The sequence below is a fragment of the Bos grunniens genome, chromosome 20, assembly GCF_055505025.1.
Source record: "Bos grunniens cultivar Pamir isolate PY7600 chromosome 20, Bosgru_T2T1.0, whole genome shotgun sequence".
Lineage (NCBI taxonomy): Eukaryota > Metazoa > Chordata > Mammalia > Artiodactyla > Bovidae > Bos > Bos grunniens.
This window is the reverse complement of record NC_141184.1, coordinates 70,016,092-70,033,669: the sequence shown is the minus strand read 5'-3', so window position 1 is coordinate 70,033,669 and position 17,578 is coordinate 70,016,092. Positions and strand designations below refer to the sequence as shown.

The window sequence follows — 17,578 nt, the reverse complement described above, 5'->3', positions numbered from 1 at the left end:
TACAGGATATGGAAGAAGGTCCTTGCCTTTAAGTGTCTCCAGAGCTAGTGGAGAACACAGATGCCTGGGTATATGATTACAATTCCCTGTTATAGGCAGGAGCAGAGTTGTATATCAGTGCTCAGGAGACCCAGATGTTCTTGGACTTTGGAATGCTAAATATCACCATGGGATGGTTTCCAGTTTTCATTTAGGTGAATAACTCATAACCACAAAGTTGGACTTCAAAGTAAGTTTTACAGTTTTTACTTTTTTTTTGTCTTGTCACAATTCTGATTCTCTCTGTGTCCTTAGGAAAAGTCGTCCCCAGGTTCTACTCACTTGATGCTGTATTAACGGCAGTGAGGACAATGAAAGGAGAAGATTTGAGTGTTATTGGAGCAGAGAGAGGAAGTGCCTGGTTCTGTCTGTACAGAAAAGCATCAGGATTCCTGGAGGACGGGATGGCATGTGTATAAGTCTTTAAAAATGAGTTAGACTTCATGGTATATAAAAGAAGGCATCCTTCGCTTGGGGAAACACCAGGAGAGTGAAGAGAAGTTTAGAGTAGATGGCATGGAAGTGGGAAAGAGAGGCAAGGAAAGAAACAGGATTCATATGGTGGGGAGACTTGAATGTCATTTTGAGGAGGCAGGAGGGGGTCATGAAGGAAGCAGCAGGGAAGAGGCCTTACCTGCAAGTGCCCACATGACCCAGGCAGGTATATAAAAGAGGAACGAGGTAGGATGTTTGCCAGGGATTGAGAAGTTTCCTGGGACACAGGATTTTCTGTGCTAAAACTGGGAAAGTCCTGGGCAAACCAGGATGAGTTGGTCACTCTTGAATGAGGCCAGGCTGTGGCTACCTGGAAAGCGCTTACCCACCCCCACACCCCAACCCCTTCCCACTTCAGGAGGCAGCTCCCAGCGTTGCCATGTGGGAATGCACAATGCAGAATGGCTATCTTTGAACCTGCCGAATACCCAAGAGAAGCTGAAAATCCACAACTTATACTATAATAGCTTCTAGTTTTAAAATGTTGACAACAAGTCAGTTGTTCTTAAAACACCTTTCCAGCCAAACAAGTCATTTCTGTGAGCTACACAAGGCCTGTAGGCTGTGTGTTAGAGGATCTCAGGGCCAAGTGATGTTAGCAAGGCCCCCACATCCACCCCTGTTCCTGCCCTGAGGCCACTTCAACGCACAGACAATTTTCATTACACAGAGTGACTTCAGTGATCAATCTTTTGGTTTTTAATTTGATGTTCTTAACCATATTTGGATGCTGGGCACAGAATGTAATAGATCAAAATAGGGATGAACAGTGGTAAAAGAGACACACGTTCAATTTTTTTGAAAGATGAAATTAGTGCTCAATAGCTTGTTCTTCCCCAAAGTGGTGAAGATGTTAAAGAAAAATGCGTATCTCAAACATCAGCCTTGGCTGAGGTCTATTTATTCGGGAATCAGTACAACCCCTTGGCTGAGATAAAAGTGGGAAAGAACAGTCATTTTGTTTGTGGGAAACTTGGAGACTCAAGGGCTAATGTTTGGAGGTGGTAGGTGATGATACAGTTGATTCAGCACTGTGGTCAGAACCAGCTCTGCCACTTCCAGAGGCTGTGTGGCATTGGGGAAACCACCTAACCTCTCTGGTCCATGGCTTTGCTGTTTGTGCTGCAAGGAGGCTGCTTACAAAGACTCCCAAGAATCACCCTTCTCATCAACTCTCTTAATTCTAAGTTTTGACTTCAATTAGACTTTTGCTAGGATTTCTCCAGGCCTACCAGGGTGAAAGAATCAGCAGGGGTTTTAAAGAACAAATCAGTCCAGGAAAAAACCGTGACATCTTTTTTCTTTTCTGGATGGAATTAGTAGATGTGGGGCTGTAGTAAGTTGATCTGATATCTGGGTGCCACCAGGCCAGCTCTCTGGTTGGCATTTTTCATTGGGCCCCTTGATTTTTAATTGGGTGTGGCGCAGAACACAGGGATGGGAGATGTGTGCAGGAGGCAAGTGTCAGAGGCAGGGGCTCCGTGGCCAGGGAGCCTCCTGTTCCCAGTAAGGGGAGGGCTGGCAGGTGGGGGAGGACCTGCATTCATGCCAAGCTGCAGTGTCACCTTTATTAATGATGACAGGAGAGGGAGTCAGCAGGCAGCTAATGCAGACTGCGGAGGATGGTAATTGGAAGTTGTTGTTACCATTCCAAAGGACAGGGAAGTGGAAGTGGGACAAATGGGAATTTAAGAGGAGTGAGATGAGCAAAGGGAAAGAATGGAAAAAAAAAAAAAAGAGTATGATGTCATTTGGAAAATTGCAAACCAATAAATCAATGAGGTATCATTCCTAAGACTGAGAGGAAACTGCCTGAGGAGCAGCCAGCCAGCCGGGGAGCTGGGGGCTGACAGGAAGCGGAGGGTCAGTAGGCAGGGCAGTGTCCGCATCCCCGTCAGGGGGTCAGCTGGAACATGAGCCCCAGGAATGGACTTCTACTCCCTTCCGTCCCCTCCTCCTTGAGGTTTTCTTTTGTTTTGTCTCTTGTGTGAATAACATCAGAAGGAATGCTCTATCCAAAAGGGCTTTACAGGAGCTTATTAATGTGAACCTATAGAGTCAGCTTTTCAAAAATTTTCTCTGAGTTCAGCTTCGTAGGATTTTTTTCATCATTGGGATCAGCTTTGTAGAAGCCAGAGCATGATAATTCTGCCAGTTTTTACTGTTAACAAATGAAATAGTCCTCCCTCTATAGAAATAAAGAGCAAGGACTTTGGGTAGCCTTCTTTAGTTCTCAAGACCTTGTCAGCAGAGCTGGCCTGAAGGCAGCCCAGTAGGCAGATGCCTGCATGACATCCCATTACCAACAGATCGAGATTCAAAGCCCTCAGCCTGGCTTTTAAGGTCCTTCCAGTCTGCCCCTCCACGTATCTCCTGTAATCTCTCTCTGTGAACCTCTGTTGTACCAAAGGACTTTGCTTGTTTTCACCTCTGCTTCTTTGCTCCCAGTGTTCCATGTCAAAGTGGAACACGGAACACTCAGCACACGTAATAATACTATCCCTCCCCCTCCCTTGCCTAGAGCAGACATCACTAATCGATTGCCGCACTCTTTACTGCTGAGCTACGACTTGGCATTCGAATCGTTCTTCTCACAGATCTTTAGGCAGTTACCACCAATCAATCAAATTAATCAAATCATGAAATGAAATGTTTTCCTATTGCAATCGTCCTTTCCCATTTGCCTCATCTTTTTCACTCCTGTCATTCTTCAAATCCCACACGCTCTGTGAAACTTCTCCTGAGCATTCCTAACTACAAAGGTTATTCCCACTTCTTAAACGCCTAGAGAAAACTAGAGCTCTCGTTTGCATGTCATTCAGCACTGTCACGGGTGTCTCTCTGCAGATCAGAGTTTCTCGTTTCCGCACTGGTGACATTTGGGGCTGGGTCGTTCTCTGTTGTTAGGGCTGAACTGTGAATTATAGGATGTTTGGCAGCCTTTCTAGCCTTTAAGCAGTACATGTCAACCTCCCCCCTCCCTCTGTATGACAGACAGAAGTGTTTCCAGATGTTGTTAAATGCCCTCTGGGGGACAAAATTGCCTCCAGGCTAGAACTACTGTATTAGAGAGACAGGGGGAGAGAGAGAAAAGGAAGAAGGAGGAGGAGAAAGAAGAGGAGAAAAAACACTAAAGGGAAAAAAGAAGAAAAAGAATCTTCCCTCTGAGTCTGAGACTTGCAGGGTAAGACCCATGATCATATCTGATATAGTTCCTTACACATAGTAGGTGCTGAGTAAGTATTTGCTAATTGATTGACTAACTGGGAGTGAGGAGTTGTTCAGGAAGGGGAAAACCCTCCGCTAGTGTGGACTGACACACCAGGGGTGTGTCTTTGCTTCAGTTACGCACTGCTGAGTCGGGCGGTATGAAGAGCTTGCACAGAGGCCGCCTCAGCACACACCTGATGGTCTTTGTCAGACCACATAGCTGAGTGTGCAGGGGCAGCTGGGCCTGTGGGGAGGTGCCAGGAGAGACCCAGTTGAAAAGTTGAGCTTGAAGTTTAGAACACGATGTGTGAGACCTTCTTCACGTGTCTTCACTTGTCGTCATTCCTCATGAAGGAAACAGGAGGGGTCAGCTAAAGACACCATTTACTGCACAGAGTAACTGTCCCTCCTGAAACCTCTTTTGCTTGGCCGGCTGTGACTGTGAGCACACTGTCTGCCTGATCTCCGCTTCTTGAAACCGGGAGTCTCTGTGCAGGGAAACAGAGGGCATGGCGAGCTCGTATCAGTCATCACCCACAGTGCAGCTCCCCAGGTCCACAGGGAGGCTTAGATCATCCTCCAGGAGTCACCCAGAAGCTAAGTCCACACTGCCCCAGCTGACCAACTCACTATTCCTGGAGAACCACAAACAGGGCTGAGGCTGAGCTCTGCAGGAAGGCTTTCTGAGTTCCTCTGGTGTTGCCAGTATCCACAGGGGCCTGCTGCACCCACGTTCCACCACATCCTCACAGCAGTCCTATAGTCAGCACTGTTATCCCCATTTCAGAGACCAGAGAACTGAGGCTCCAAGAGGTAAAGCAACTTGTCCAAAGATCCAGAGCATGTTGAAGAGAGCGGGCATTTGATCCCAGTACTTAGTATATCGTGCATTCCAGGAAAGCTGCTTCTATGAGAAACCGCATGCATTTCCTAATATTTGGTATTGGCATTTCTTACTGAACCCTTCTTGGCCTTCAAAACCCCAAGTAATGTAGAAAATGAAGGGGTTATCCTCAATTGAACCTAAAATCATGGAGACTTATAAGCCATAGGGCAAAGTCATTAGAGGGCTGGTCTTGTTTACATAAATATGTGACAACGCTTACCAGTTAGTCTATCTGCCTATGTAATCTGCCAGCCTAGCTCCATCCATCCATCTCTCCACCCACCCTTCTATTTCTGTTAAGGCACAAGAGATTCTAGAATATCCTTAACATTTAGATGTTTATTGGATTGAAATGAATATTGAATATTCTTAATATTCAAGGTTAGGGCTTCCCAGGTAGCCCTAGTGGTAAAGAATCTGCCTGTCAATGCAGGAGACACAGGAGACACATTTGATCCCTGGGTCAGGAAGCTCCTCTGGAGAAGGAAATGGCAACCAACTCCGGTATTCTTGTTGGAAAATTCTACAGACAGAGGATCCTGGTGGGTTCCCATCTGTGGGGTCACAAAGAGTCTAACATGACTGAGCACACGCACACACACAATATTCAAGGTTAGGCAGGAGGCGTGGTGGAGTGAAATATCATGCACTTCCTTCTTCATGATACTTGGAGGTATTGCTTTTCATATTGATAAGATGATATAATGATTATAAAACAATATTCTGGAATTAAGCTGAGCCAGCCAAGTCATGTCACCACCCTGCTCCTTGATTTCCTCATCTGTAAAGTACACGTCATTTTACCAACTTTGATTGCATGTTGGAAGGATTCAATGAAATAAGGCACACACGGTGCTTGGCCTATAGTATGCACTCAGTAACTGGCAGCTGCTGTGACAATCGACATATGTTTCAGCTCAGTGTCTGACATAGGAATGTCTGTTCGATACTAATTCTCTCTCCCAGCTCTTTCCTTTCCTGGCCACAATCCTATAAAATGTCCTTACTGATGGATCAACAGAGGGTTGAGCACACTGCCCGACACACACTTAGTCTTTGAAGTTATAGTCATTATTGTTATCCTTCAGCCCACAGTACCTTCTTTATGAGTCATAATATCTTTTTATGACAATTTTTCCTGCTGACGGTTGACTTTGGTGTCTTATGCAACCTGGATACAAATGTTTGCAGGAGAAGGTGAGAGGCTGCTTAGGGTGCTCATGCATAGCCTGCATGCTAGTGATGCTCCTGGCTTTGACTTTTCTCAGGAACATGTGAGGCGAGAACAGTACTGTTCTGTCTAGGACTCAACACAAGCTTTTCTGTGCAGCCCTTCCTGAGGCATTCAGTGTAAAGCTTGGAAGACCATCATTGGTGTGTGTGCTGAGAATAAATCCTTGTTCCTGAAACAATTCCTTTTTCTGTCACATTTGTGAACTTCCCCACCCACATCTCACAGATGTAATTAGAAACATTTAGAAAAATCATCTTGTGTTCAGTTAAAAACGGAGGTGTCCTAAATGATAGCCCCTCTCCTAGCAAGCAGGCTTCTCAACTTCCATGAGCTCGAATGGCTTTCATCATAGACTGGGAGATGCCGGAGCAGGCTCCCTCCCTTTCATTCAGCTATAAATGACAGGGAGACAAACCAGTGAACATGAAGACAATTGAGATCCACGTAAAACTAGAATTTCACCTGCTGAAGAAAGGCCAAGACGCTGCTATAAAACAGTCATTTAGTGAGAAATGCTTGCTGAGAAGTGGTGAAGCTAACACAAACCAGGAGAGTTGACGTTGAGGGGACGGTCACACCTGGAAACAACTCCAGCGTCTTGGAAGAGTATGAGAAGACACCAAATTGCGTCTCCAAAGGGAGCCTCCTGAAACACACAGAAGCCAGCGGGAGCTTCTTAAAACCCAAATCAGTGGCCTCCCTTTGGCTTCTTAAAACCCAAATCAATGGCACTTAGAAGAAAACCCGGGCCCTTGCCCCTGACCTTCAAGGGCCTTTGGGATGCTTCTCTGACCTCATCTGCTTCTCCTTGCCTTCCCTCACTTTGTACCTTCTGGCCTTCGTTTGGACTCTCCAGCACTCCAAGCACATCTGACCTCAGGGCCTTTGCATTTGCTACTTAAGTGCCCTGGAATGCTGTTCTGCCAGATTTTTACATCACCAACTCTCATCATTAGATCTCCACTCAAGAGTCAGCTCTCTAAGAGGCCACCTTCATCTCCCCTATTGAAAACAGGTCCCTTCCCATCTCTATCTCATTTCTCTGTACTATTTCATTAGCAGCAGATATCACTGCCTAAAATGACCTCACTTATGTATTCACTGGCTTGTGGTGTTTCCCCATCCCTGACCCTCTGCCTAGTGGGCATGTGAGTTCCTTAAGAACAAATCCCTCGTTATTCTCATTTGTGACTCATGTGTGTCCAAAGCACCTAGAACCATGCCTGGAGCGCAGTAAGTGCCCAAGAAATATTTGTTAAATTTAGGAAAGCGCGAAACCATGATCTCACTCTGGCTTAATCAAATACAACTTTAGATGGAATAAGAACAATAATCAGGAGTAGAGCAAACATTCTTTAATTTCTGTCCTCTCCTAAGGCAAAGATGTTCTACACACGACCCTAACTGTTCAGAGTTTGGGGGAGTTATCCCCGTAACGTCCTTTTAAAGATGAGGAATACTATAAGTTCAGTCTTTCATCTTACAGATATTTATTGAGCCTATGCTATGTGAAAGTTCAGTTCTAGATTCTGGTGATATAGCAGTGCCTAAAGGACAAAATCCTCTGCCCAGGTGGAGCTGACAGTGATGAGATGAGAAACATCGTGGATTTACAAAAAGAACACAGGTTTTTGAGTCAGAAAGACCCAGATTTTTATCCCTGCCCCATCCTGTTCTAAATGTCTATCTAGGCAAACTGCTTGACCTCGAAGCATCTCACTTTCCTCATTTGTAAAATGGGCATAAAGTTGACCTTTTGAGGCTGTTGCGATGACTCAGTGAGATGACAAAGGTAGAGTCCTAAGCCCGAGGAATGAATGGACAGAATCTGCTTGCCTTCCACCTCCCTTTGTGATAAAACACCTCACGGTATCCTTTGGAAGATGTAAAGTGACCCCACACTACAGAGCCACCTGCACAGGCTGCAATCAAGATCAGAAAGTGTTCATTTCAAAGGAAGAGAGTGTGGCCAGTTCAGTCTGCCCTTCAGCCTGGATTCAAAGCCGCTTTGTTACCTCTCCCCACCTGCTCTTCATCAATGAGAAGAGCTCTCTGAGGAGATGCTGTGCCTATGGTTCTGTCTGGCCCTAGTGTTTCTGGAGAGCTGATCATTAATGCCCACAGTGCCAGGCAGGGGTGCACATAGCTAGCTCCAAAGGGTTGCTGTGTTGTACAGACAGAATGTGTCCAGCTGTATCCAGAGTGCACAGCATCTAAGTGGCACCTTCCTGTCTTCCTGTGATGTTGCACTTTGACATGGAGCAGGCTACACAAAACCCCTGGATCTGTGCCCACTAAGAATCTTCTCCCTGAAGGAAGGTGACTTGGTTTACGCTATCACACAGCAGGATTCCTGGGTAACCAAAGAATGTCACTGCACACAAGGAGAGGCTCTTCCGAAAACCAGACAGCTGGAGTACTAAGCTTCCGATGAAAACGGTTACATTTCAGGCTTTTGAACAAAGTGGGCACTTTGTCATTCATCCTATCCTACCTGCCAGCAACTGTCCCAAATAAAAAGAACCTCCCATCATGCACTGCTCAAAGAGGCACACGCTCTATTTACTAAACAGCTTTTCTTTGGACGTGTTGTTGACTAAAGCCATGTTCAGAGTCAAAGGACACTGAGCCACGTGTCCCAAGCTGCGACTGGGAGTGCTTGATGTATCCACAGACAGTCAGGGGTAGCTGGAGTCCTCATTTCATCTGTCCAGGTCAGAAATTTCAGTTAGCCAATCTGCACAGTTTTTCAGGGTCAGAGTCAGAAACAACAGCAATAATACTAATGGCTGATCATTTTGAGGGCTTTCTATGTTTTAAGAGGTTTACACAGATTGATTTAATTCTCACCAAAAATGTATGCAGTAAGAACTGTTTCTATTCCCTTTCACTCTAAGATGCAAGACCCTGCTCAAGGTCACGCGCTTAGTGATAGATAGAGCTGAGATTTGAACTCAGGCGGTCTGGCTCCTAGGTCTCCACCTGATGTTCTACATCGTGGCAGAACCAGATGCAGACTCTTTGGAGAGAACGTTATCCATCCGGCTCACTGCCGCACCTGGGGGCCTAGCACAGGGCCCAGCACGTAGTGGTTGCTAAGACAGACTGCATACACTACTTTCCCCAAAGGTTGCTGCAAACTGTAACTCTCAGCTTCCTGACAAATTGCTAAGATGAAGGGGTTTTAGAGTCCTTGTTTTCCTTGACACCATAGCTTCCCACTTCCGGTCCTGGATCTATCACAAAGACCGTACCAATTCCACCCCAAAATCAAATCTGTTATATAACCACATGGCAGACACGCGGGTGAACGGAGACGCAACCTGAGAGCGGTGTTCGGCTACTCTCAGTCTCCAAATGAAAGCGATGGCCCCGTAGGCAAAACTTTGCATCTCCCTCAGCATGCAAACTTTCCTCCCTTGTTTCCTCTCCTTGGCGCTCTGTATTTTATTTTATTTTGGTAGAGCACATTATTTGAAGTTACTATGGCAACGTGTCACCAGCTGGCATCGCATAGTAATGCTGGCATTTAGGTAGCAAGCTCCCGAAGTTGGCTCTTTCCCTCCCTCTGAGATCTCATCACTCCCACCAACCTCAGGTGGGGAGGGGTGCATTCGCATCCGCCATGCCCCTCTCCCCTTGTTTTGTTAGTTCTTCAAGGCAGGGCAGACTGATCACCTCTTCCTGGCTCACTCAGCCCTGCAGGGTCCTAACCGTGTGTGTAGGTGTGTTTGCTTTAGAAGAGGTTAAATAGATATGTTTGAGTATTGTGCGCCAAAACTATTGGCCTTATCAATAAGAGGAGGAGGATGACAATGGTCATATGATGATCACGGTGATGGTTTTTTATGCAAAGGAATAAATTGATTTGGAGAGGGCGACTCTCCTGATCGCAATCACCCAGTATCCCAGTTAATTAATACTAATGACACAATATTGGGTTTCTCATTTTCTCTTGCCATCACACAGCAAAGAGACCCTGACTGTTTTCCTTTGGAGCTTCAATTCTCTCCCAGGTGTGCAGGACCTCCCTACTTACTGATGGGGTGAATTAATTAAGAGGATTGAATGTCATGGATCACTGAAGAGGGTTCTATACGGCAAATAAGCCCTGCCACTCAAGGCGTTAAGTAGCCCCTCATCAGCCAAGTGCCGGCAATGATTGCATTTATTTTTACACATTTGACCTAGTTTCAAACCATGTCTCTTCATGCTGTGATTCATTAGCTACATTTTAAGCTACCCCGAATGGAGCTGAGGTGACTCTGCCTGGTTTGTGCCAGCATCTCAGATACAGTTTCTCTCCGGAATTTAATATGCAGTTCCCCCTGCCATTTGGTTTTAAGAAGCAATTTTGTATCCGGGCAGCTGGAATGCTGCTCCGGTATGGGTGAGTGGCTGCCTCACGCCCTGATAGTAAATATCTGTTGACCACAAAATTTCCGCCAAGGATGGCAAGAAGGACCTTCTCAGCAGCCTGAACGGCAGGGGGTCCGCCCGCCCCTCTGTCCCCCAGGCTGCCTTCAGGCTTTGCCATGTTGCTGGCAGGGCTGGGAGTCTGGGCTCCAGCGCTGTAAAGTTTGAGCAGTGTCAACATCAGGAAGGTCTGAGTTGCTACAGCAAATGCAGTCTGGTCTTCTCCCCCACGCCCAACCCCTACAGCGCTTTCTAAACCTTCAGACATGGTGGATACCGAAGGTCTCAAACTTGTGAAAGGGAAAGAGGACAGGGAGCAAAGAAGCGGCTTGCTGAGCTGAGGGCTCTGCTGAAAAGGGGATACATGTGAGAGAGACACAACGTGATTCTACCATTCTCTCATTGTATGATGAACAGAGGGTTTTGGCTCTTAATTTAAATGACAAAGAGGAGCCTTTACTGAATTTGAACCTGCTGCTGGTGTCTCATGCCATTTCACAAATCAGTCAGTCACATGGGTGTGATTTCGGACAGACTTGATACTAAAGTGGGCTAGACACCATAGCAGAAAAAAAGGAAAGCTTCCAGTTGGAAGTAAAGCACTGTCATTTCTCATTAACAGCCAAATGCAGGTAACTTGTCCAAACTTCAGTCACAACACACTACAGATCCTGCTGGAAGGCACTCAGCCAGGTTTTTCTGTGGGGTAGTTAGAATCAAGAGATGAACAAGCTGGTAAAAGTAATTTTGATGGATCGATGAACTGAGCAAGTCCTTATAAAAAGATAGTGGTTTCTTTCATAAAATAGTCACTCTTTCCAAATGAGACGGCATGGGAATCCCCTTCCCCTTTTATTTTCATTTAAAATGAAGCATGGAAGTTTCTCTAAGGAAGGCTTAAGACAAGTAGCCTTTTCAAGATAATTTCCAGGCACCTTGACCTCTGAGGTTTGTTGCTTGCTTCCCCAACCCCCTTCAAATTCAAATCAAGCCTTTGGAAATAACAAGCATTCCGGATCTGTATCTGTGCATTTGGGGCAGCCTGCAGTTCCGACCATGGTGGATTTTCTCACACACACACACACACACACACAAGCTCACAATCCCAGGGCTCATTTAAGCCCAAGCTTTAAAAGTAAACTATTGTCCAAGAAATGATAGCATTTGCTCTGAAAGGATGATGGATCACAAAAAATAAAACCTACCCAGATCTCTTACCTTGAAGCAGTGGAATTACCTGCAGAGAATGCCCTTCATTTCTTTGCAAAACGAGCCAGGCTTTGGCCAGCAGCAGAATTACTCCAAAAGAAGAAATAATAAGTCCTTTATGTTGTAATTTTCACTGTTTATATGCAAGAAGTGTAGTGGGTCTGCTCACGTAGGAATAAATAAAAAGCCGAAAAAACTGCACGGCAGCTACCATGTGAAAAGCAAAGACCTCTAGTGGCCACTGGCTGAATTCTTGGAGGAAGCTCCTCACGGAAGAGATGGAGGGAGCAGAGGAGATACACGCGTGTGTGCCCACCCCCCCGCCACACACACCTCTTACTCGGAAGATCCGTCCCCTCTTGCATCCAGCCTGGCCGGAGGGATAAACAATAATGAACTTGTTTCTTGGTTTCCATGGGACTTGGTGAAGTTAGCAGTGATGGTGGCGTTCTGTCTGGTGTGAAAGGGATGGATAATTTCACAGACTCACCATCACCCGCTGGGGGCCTCAGCAGGCAGAAGGATTGGACTCCAGGGTGGCCAGGGCAGTTGGCCCCAGGGAGAAGGCTCCCGGTCCCAGTGCCCAGCAATGTCACTGATGTTGCTCCTTGCACTCCTGCCAGCTCTGCATGTTTTCTGAACACTTGTGCGTGTGTGTGGTGGTCACCCACAGGCAGCGCTGCCTTCCCCAGTGTGTGACCTAGTCCAGTGCTCAGAAGGGCTGTCTTTAAATTCTGAGGAATTTTTATAAGTAGTTTTCCATTTTCATTTTGTTCTGAGCCCCACAAATTACATAGCTAGTCCTGCTGACTGGGAAAGCATGCTGTCCCTAAGGTCCTAATTGGAAAGAACCTAGAAGCAATTGAGAATCCATGTCTTTGGGAGTTACTTTTGGGAACATGAACTTAAAGAACATTCAATTGACCAAAAGACTTCCTGTGGAGAAATGCAGAAGGAGCTTCCTGGGGACATCGAGGCTGCTCTTCTACCACTGTCGCTGAACTGTAAACCTGAAATTGGGAGGAGTTTTTTTCACATTATATTTTTGTAACAAAGGGAGAAGTTTTTTCATTTTTTGGTTTTAGCGGTTTTGTTTTTTTTGTTTTTTTTTTTTTTTTAACAAAGTTAGTAGTTTGTGATACAGATATAATACTTGGTTCAAACACAACACTTCCAGACCCACAGCTATGATGTGTTATATCTGACACCCTTTAGCAGTGGGGATCCCTGGAGACACTTGCATCACCCCAAGCTTCCCATCCACCACAGGCTTGCCCTTGGCAGGGAACTTCCTTTGATTAAGTAGGCAGCCTAGTGGAATCTTACAGGAGACACTCTTGAGTGCTGGTGAGACACTCTTTCCCCAGCTGGTGGATGTATGGTCAGTACTTCCTATACCAGGTTCCCAGAGTAGATCCCCCTCAATTCTGCTGACAGACATTAGTCCTGACAGCTGCTGGCTTCTCACTGGCTGATTCATGGTCCAACCGCCGATGCTCCTATAGGGAATTTCAGTGTACTCAAGGCACCACAGAAGCCATTGATCTTTACAGTACATCTCTGGGTTAGGTGTGGGTGGATTACTGTCCCACTTTACAGATGGAACAATTGGAGATTAGACATGTAAAATTATTTACCAGAAAATCAACTGTCTTCAGAATGTTGATCCAAGCTGGATCTCCTGACATCAATACAGTGCTCTTTTCCCAATGTAAAGCAACTGGAGAGGCAATAAGTCAGATCCTTATTGTCTATATCTGGAGCTCCTATTATAGTCCTAGGCACATAATAGATGTTCAATAAATGCTTTTTTGGATGAATGAGCGATGAATAAGCCATAAGGAGACATTTACTCTTAGAGAAGTTCCACATGCTCATCTGCTAAGAAGAAATTCTCCACCCCTAGAGGGGGTGGGTTGGAGAGGGGTTATACTAGCCTGGGATGGAGAGATGTTTTCCAGTCTGAAGTCAAGCAAACGGAGAAAGTGAATCTAACGGTGCACCTCTCCACTGTTCCACGGCATTTGATTTCCTGCAGAGTCACTTCGTGGCGTGTATGACAGCCGTCTTAAACCAGATGGGTGACCAGCACTACTCCTTCTATATTGAGACCTTCCCGACCAGCTCTGAACTTGTGGTGAGTCTACAGAATGCTTTGGGGCAGTGTTGGGAGACACGTTGTGCTCTCTAGATTCCTGAGAGTTTAGGGCAAGAATATCTTCCATGAACCTTACGTGTGTGGGTCTCGGTTTGCAGAAATGTTCATGTGCTTCCCTGTTTCTCACTTCCACTTGGGTTTGTATATATCACTCCCGAAATACATCTTCAGCCCATGTCAGATGTGAGCCCTGAGTGTCTAGTCTACACAGGACTTGAAACCATATTTGTTGATGAATCATAGACATTTTGAGGCTTAAGAGCATGAGTGTTAGAGTCACATGGTCTTGGGTTTGAATCCAGGATTTGTCACTGGCTAGCTGCGACTGTGGGCTACTTAACCTTTCTTAAGCCTCAGTTTACCCATCTGTAAAGTGGGGATCATATCATTTATGTCACGGCATTGTGAAGGGATTAAATGAGACAACAGTAGCTCTCACATTGTAGGAGTCCAGTAAAAGGCAGCCATCATTGTATTATAATAACACACGCATAGAGAAAACTGGTCTCTGAGCCCTTTGTTCCTCTGGCCTCTCAGGATTCATTTGCTACAGGACCGTCTGCTGTGGCGGATGGCTGGGGGGCTGGACCTCTGCAGCAGATGATGTCATCAAAAGAAAGCCCAGCCCAAGCTGCCCCAGAGTGCAGCAGGCACTTTACCCTCAGTATGGAACCTTTGTCACTGTCTCCTTATTACCGCCAGCTTCAGGGGTTCTGCTGCCAGGGGCTCATTTTTACCTCTCCTTGAAGGACACACAGGAACCAGAATTGTGCCAAGCTCACAGAGTGGAGAACCATAGGAAACTAATGTCCTGTCCCTTCGGCCATTTAGCTTTGAGGACTCCTCGCTGGAGTAAGATTGGCAAGAAAGGGAACCTCTTTCTGGTTATACAAAAAAAAAAAGAAAAGGAACTCTAAATAGCCTAAGGTTTTCTCCCTCCTCAGTGTCATGGGACGTGGAAATAGACTGGATCCCTCACTTTTGATCCTCAGTGGAAGAGAGGGTGGTGGGAAACAGATCGCTCTGTACTGAATCATGCTTCTCTCAACCATCCCTCCAGCAGCTGGCAGAGGCGCTAGCAGCCATGGTTACAAGTCTCCAGTCTGCTTGCTCAAGGCCACACAGCAGTATATGGCAGAGGGACGGTCTGAACCTCTGTTGCAGTCCTTACACCCTGCTAAGTCGCTCAACCACGTCCGACTCTTTGCGATCCCATGGACTGTAGCCCGCCCTGCTCCTCTGTCCATGGGATTTTCTAGGCAAGAATACTGGAGTGGGTTGCCATTTCCTTTTCCAGGGGATCTTTGTGACCCAGGGAAAAACCTGGGCCTCCCACATTGCAGGCAGAGTCATTACCGTCTTTCCTACCATGGTGTAGGAAAGCCTACACCATGCTGCACCTTCCCAGTCAGAAGCCAGGCTTTCCATCTGTGAGGCAGAGGTCTTCTCCATTCCCACAGGCAGGGACTGTGCCTATGGCAACATCCACACCACCCCAGGTGATCCCGAGGATGAACAGTTATACTCACCAGCGTCATCCTGAGCATGTAGTGAACACTCACAGTGGGCTGGGCTCTGTGTGGAGTGTCTTATAGACAGTGTGCACTTAATCAACCATTTGAGGTAGATGTTATCCCCATTCTGCTGATGTGGAAACTGGGACTTTAGTCTCTGGGGTAAATTTCCCTAGAAGCAATGGTTGCTGGAAAGGAGCCAATCTCATTTCCAGAATTTTACAGTTGAGCTTAAGCAGTGATTTTCAAATTATATTTCTCCCAACCTCACTGTCTTCTACCATAAACACACCCAACACACATACATACATGCATACTTCAACCAGAGCTGTTTCCACTTTTATCTGTTTTATACATTAGGTTCCAAGTAAGATTTTCTCCAAACAAAAAATTCTGCTATTAAAGTAATTTGAAAACCACTGGCTTAAGGAAAGAGCTCTGAACAGGTTTCCTATGGATTTTAAATTTTGCCTATAGCAAATGGGTGGCTCAGCAGTAAAAAATTCACCTGCAGTGCAGGAGATGTGGGAGATGCCAGGTCAGTCCTTGGGTTGGGAAGATTCCTGGAGAAGAAAGTGGCAATCCACTCCAGTATTCATGCCGGGAAGATCCCGTGGACAGAAGAGCCTGGCAGGCTACAGTCCATGGCTCACAAAGAGTTGGACGCAACTGACCAACTGAGCATACACACACAAAGCAAATGGATGGGATAACTTCATTTCCTCCTAGTGTCAGCGCTTCTTCACTTTCCTATCTGGATTTGTCTTGAATTTATGTTCTCCAAAGGTAGAGAACAAGTCTGACCCATCGCAAGCCTGGTGGAGCATGTTGAGGTCCACTCTGAGCCTCTTAAAAGGAGAGCGAGGGAGTCCCTGCCGTGTTTCCTCTAGCTTGCTCATGCGTGTGCCTGTGACATATGAATTAGCTGTGTTTACAGTACGGCAGTTAGATGTTTCATTTTAATAATAGTTTGTTTGCTCAATGACCTGAGATGCATTCATAAGTGTAGATTATTTCCTCCTCAAATGCATATTTGGCAAGATGATTATAAAATTGCCATATCAATGAATACATTTACTCCTTTACTCCCAAAGACAGAATTAACAGTGCTTTATTTTGAGAGGGTTTTCACATTCCATATTCATGTTCCACTTATATCTGTGAAACAGTCTCCTGGTAATCACTTGTAAGATTTCATTTGAAAATCCACCTCTATTGGTTTCATTGGGTTTACATAATGAAAGGCTATGCCTCGTCCCTTTCTGCACCTCCATAAAAAAAAAAGAAAAAGTTTGAACAACTCACAAGATCTAGGTCCTTCCAGTCATTTCCTATAAAGCAAGATGGCAGGTGTGTTTTGCTTTGCTGTTGTAGGACTTCCTGATGGAGACGTTCATCATGTTCAAGGACCTCATTGGGAAGAACGTGTACCCTGCGGACTGGGTGGCCATGAGCATGGTCCAGAACAGGTGAGTTGGCCCCGCCTCTGGGGCCCGGGCCCCTCAGCACCCACGTGACATCACAAGAGAGGCGGGGGGTGTTGGCCATGAGCATGGTCCAGAACAGGTGAGTGGCCCCACCTCCGGCCCCGGGCCTCTCAGCACCCACGTGACATCGCACCAGGAGGTGGGGAGAGTTTCTCCCTGATGAAAATAAATTGAAGTGCAACAGATCCTTTCTTTCTGCATTGAAACCCCAGGGAACTGCTCACCAGTCTTGAGCTATTTATTCATTATTTTTCATTCCTTTCTATATACTGAACTGGCTACTCCCTACCTTCCCCATCCTTCCAATACTAGTTAAAATATACTTCATCTACAACACCTTCTCTAAACCTTGAGACAGGAGAGCTTAAGATCAGCCTTATTAAAATTGTACTATATTAAATTTATTCAAACAGTAAAATATATCCTGGGACATATGGTAGAATACGTTCAGGAAGCATTGGATTAAGCAGCTTTGATTAGCTTTCTGTGGTACAGGACTTCTCAGAGCCTTAATGCTAATGCATTCTCTAAGAGGAAGATGCTAGGGGGATGCTATGGGATTTTCTAAGAGGAAGATATGCGATACAGCATTTCACAGATTTACTTGCCCGTTGAATCATTCAGTGTGCATATATTTATGTCTCCCTATGTGTATATAGTACTTATTAATATCTCATAGAATACAAGTGTGACCCAAGATTAATTCAGATCCCACATAGTCCAGCCCAATAGACAAGAGTAACTGTGAGCAATTTCCATTTTTAATGTTTTTTCTCAAATAATGTTATTTCATCAAAATGAAGTTCAAGTCATAGCACTCAGCAATATTATCTAATATTTCCTTTTTCCATTCTCCTGTATCTCTCCTATCTCATGGTTTACCCAAGTCTCTCTCACAACCTTATTCTCAATTCCTATCCACAAACTCTT

General features: G+C 45.6%; 1 protein-coding gene and 1 long non-coding RNA gene across 3 annotated transcripts in view; one reads left to right on the top strand and one right to left on the bottom strand.

Annotated features, from left to right (window-relative positions):
* The window catches only part of LOC147350626 (uncharacterized), a 97,390-nt gene extending 85,753 nt beyond the window's left edge, over positions 1–11,637 (bottom strand). Inside the window, exon 1 of the long non-coding RNA XR_015149011.1 lies at positions 11,499–11,637. This is a non-coding gene — a long non-coding RNA (uncharacterized LOC147350626). The remainder of the gene's footprint in view (positions 1–11,498) is intronic.
* The window catches only part of DOCK2 (dedicator of cytokinesis 2), a 458,684-nt gene that overhangs the window by 334,509 nt on the left and 106,597 nt on the right, over positions 1–17,578 (top strand). For both annotated transcript variants that reach the window (XM_086362249.1, XM_086362250.1), the window contains 2 exons: positions 13,528–13,626; positions 16,536–16,630. In XM_086362249.1, the coding sequence (XP_086218375.1) occupies positions 13,528–13,626; positions 16,536–16,630 (194 nt within the window). The remainder of the gene's footprint in view (positions 1–13,527; positions 13,627–16,535; positions 16,631–17,578) is intronic.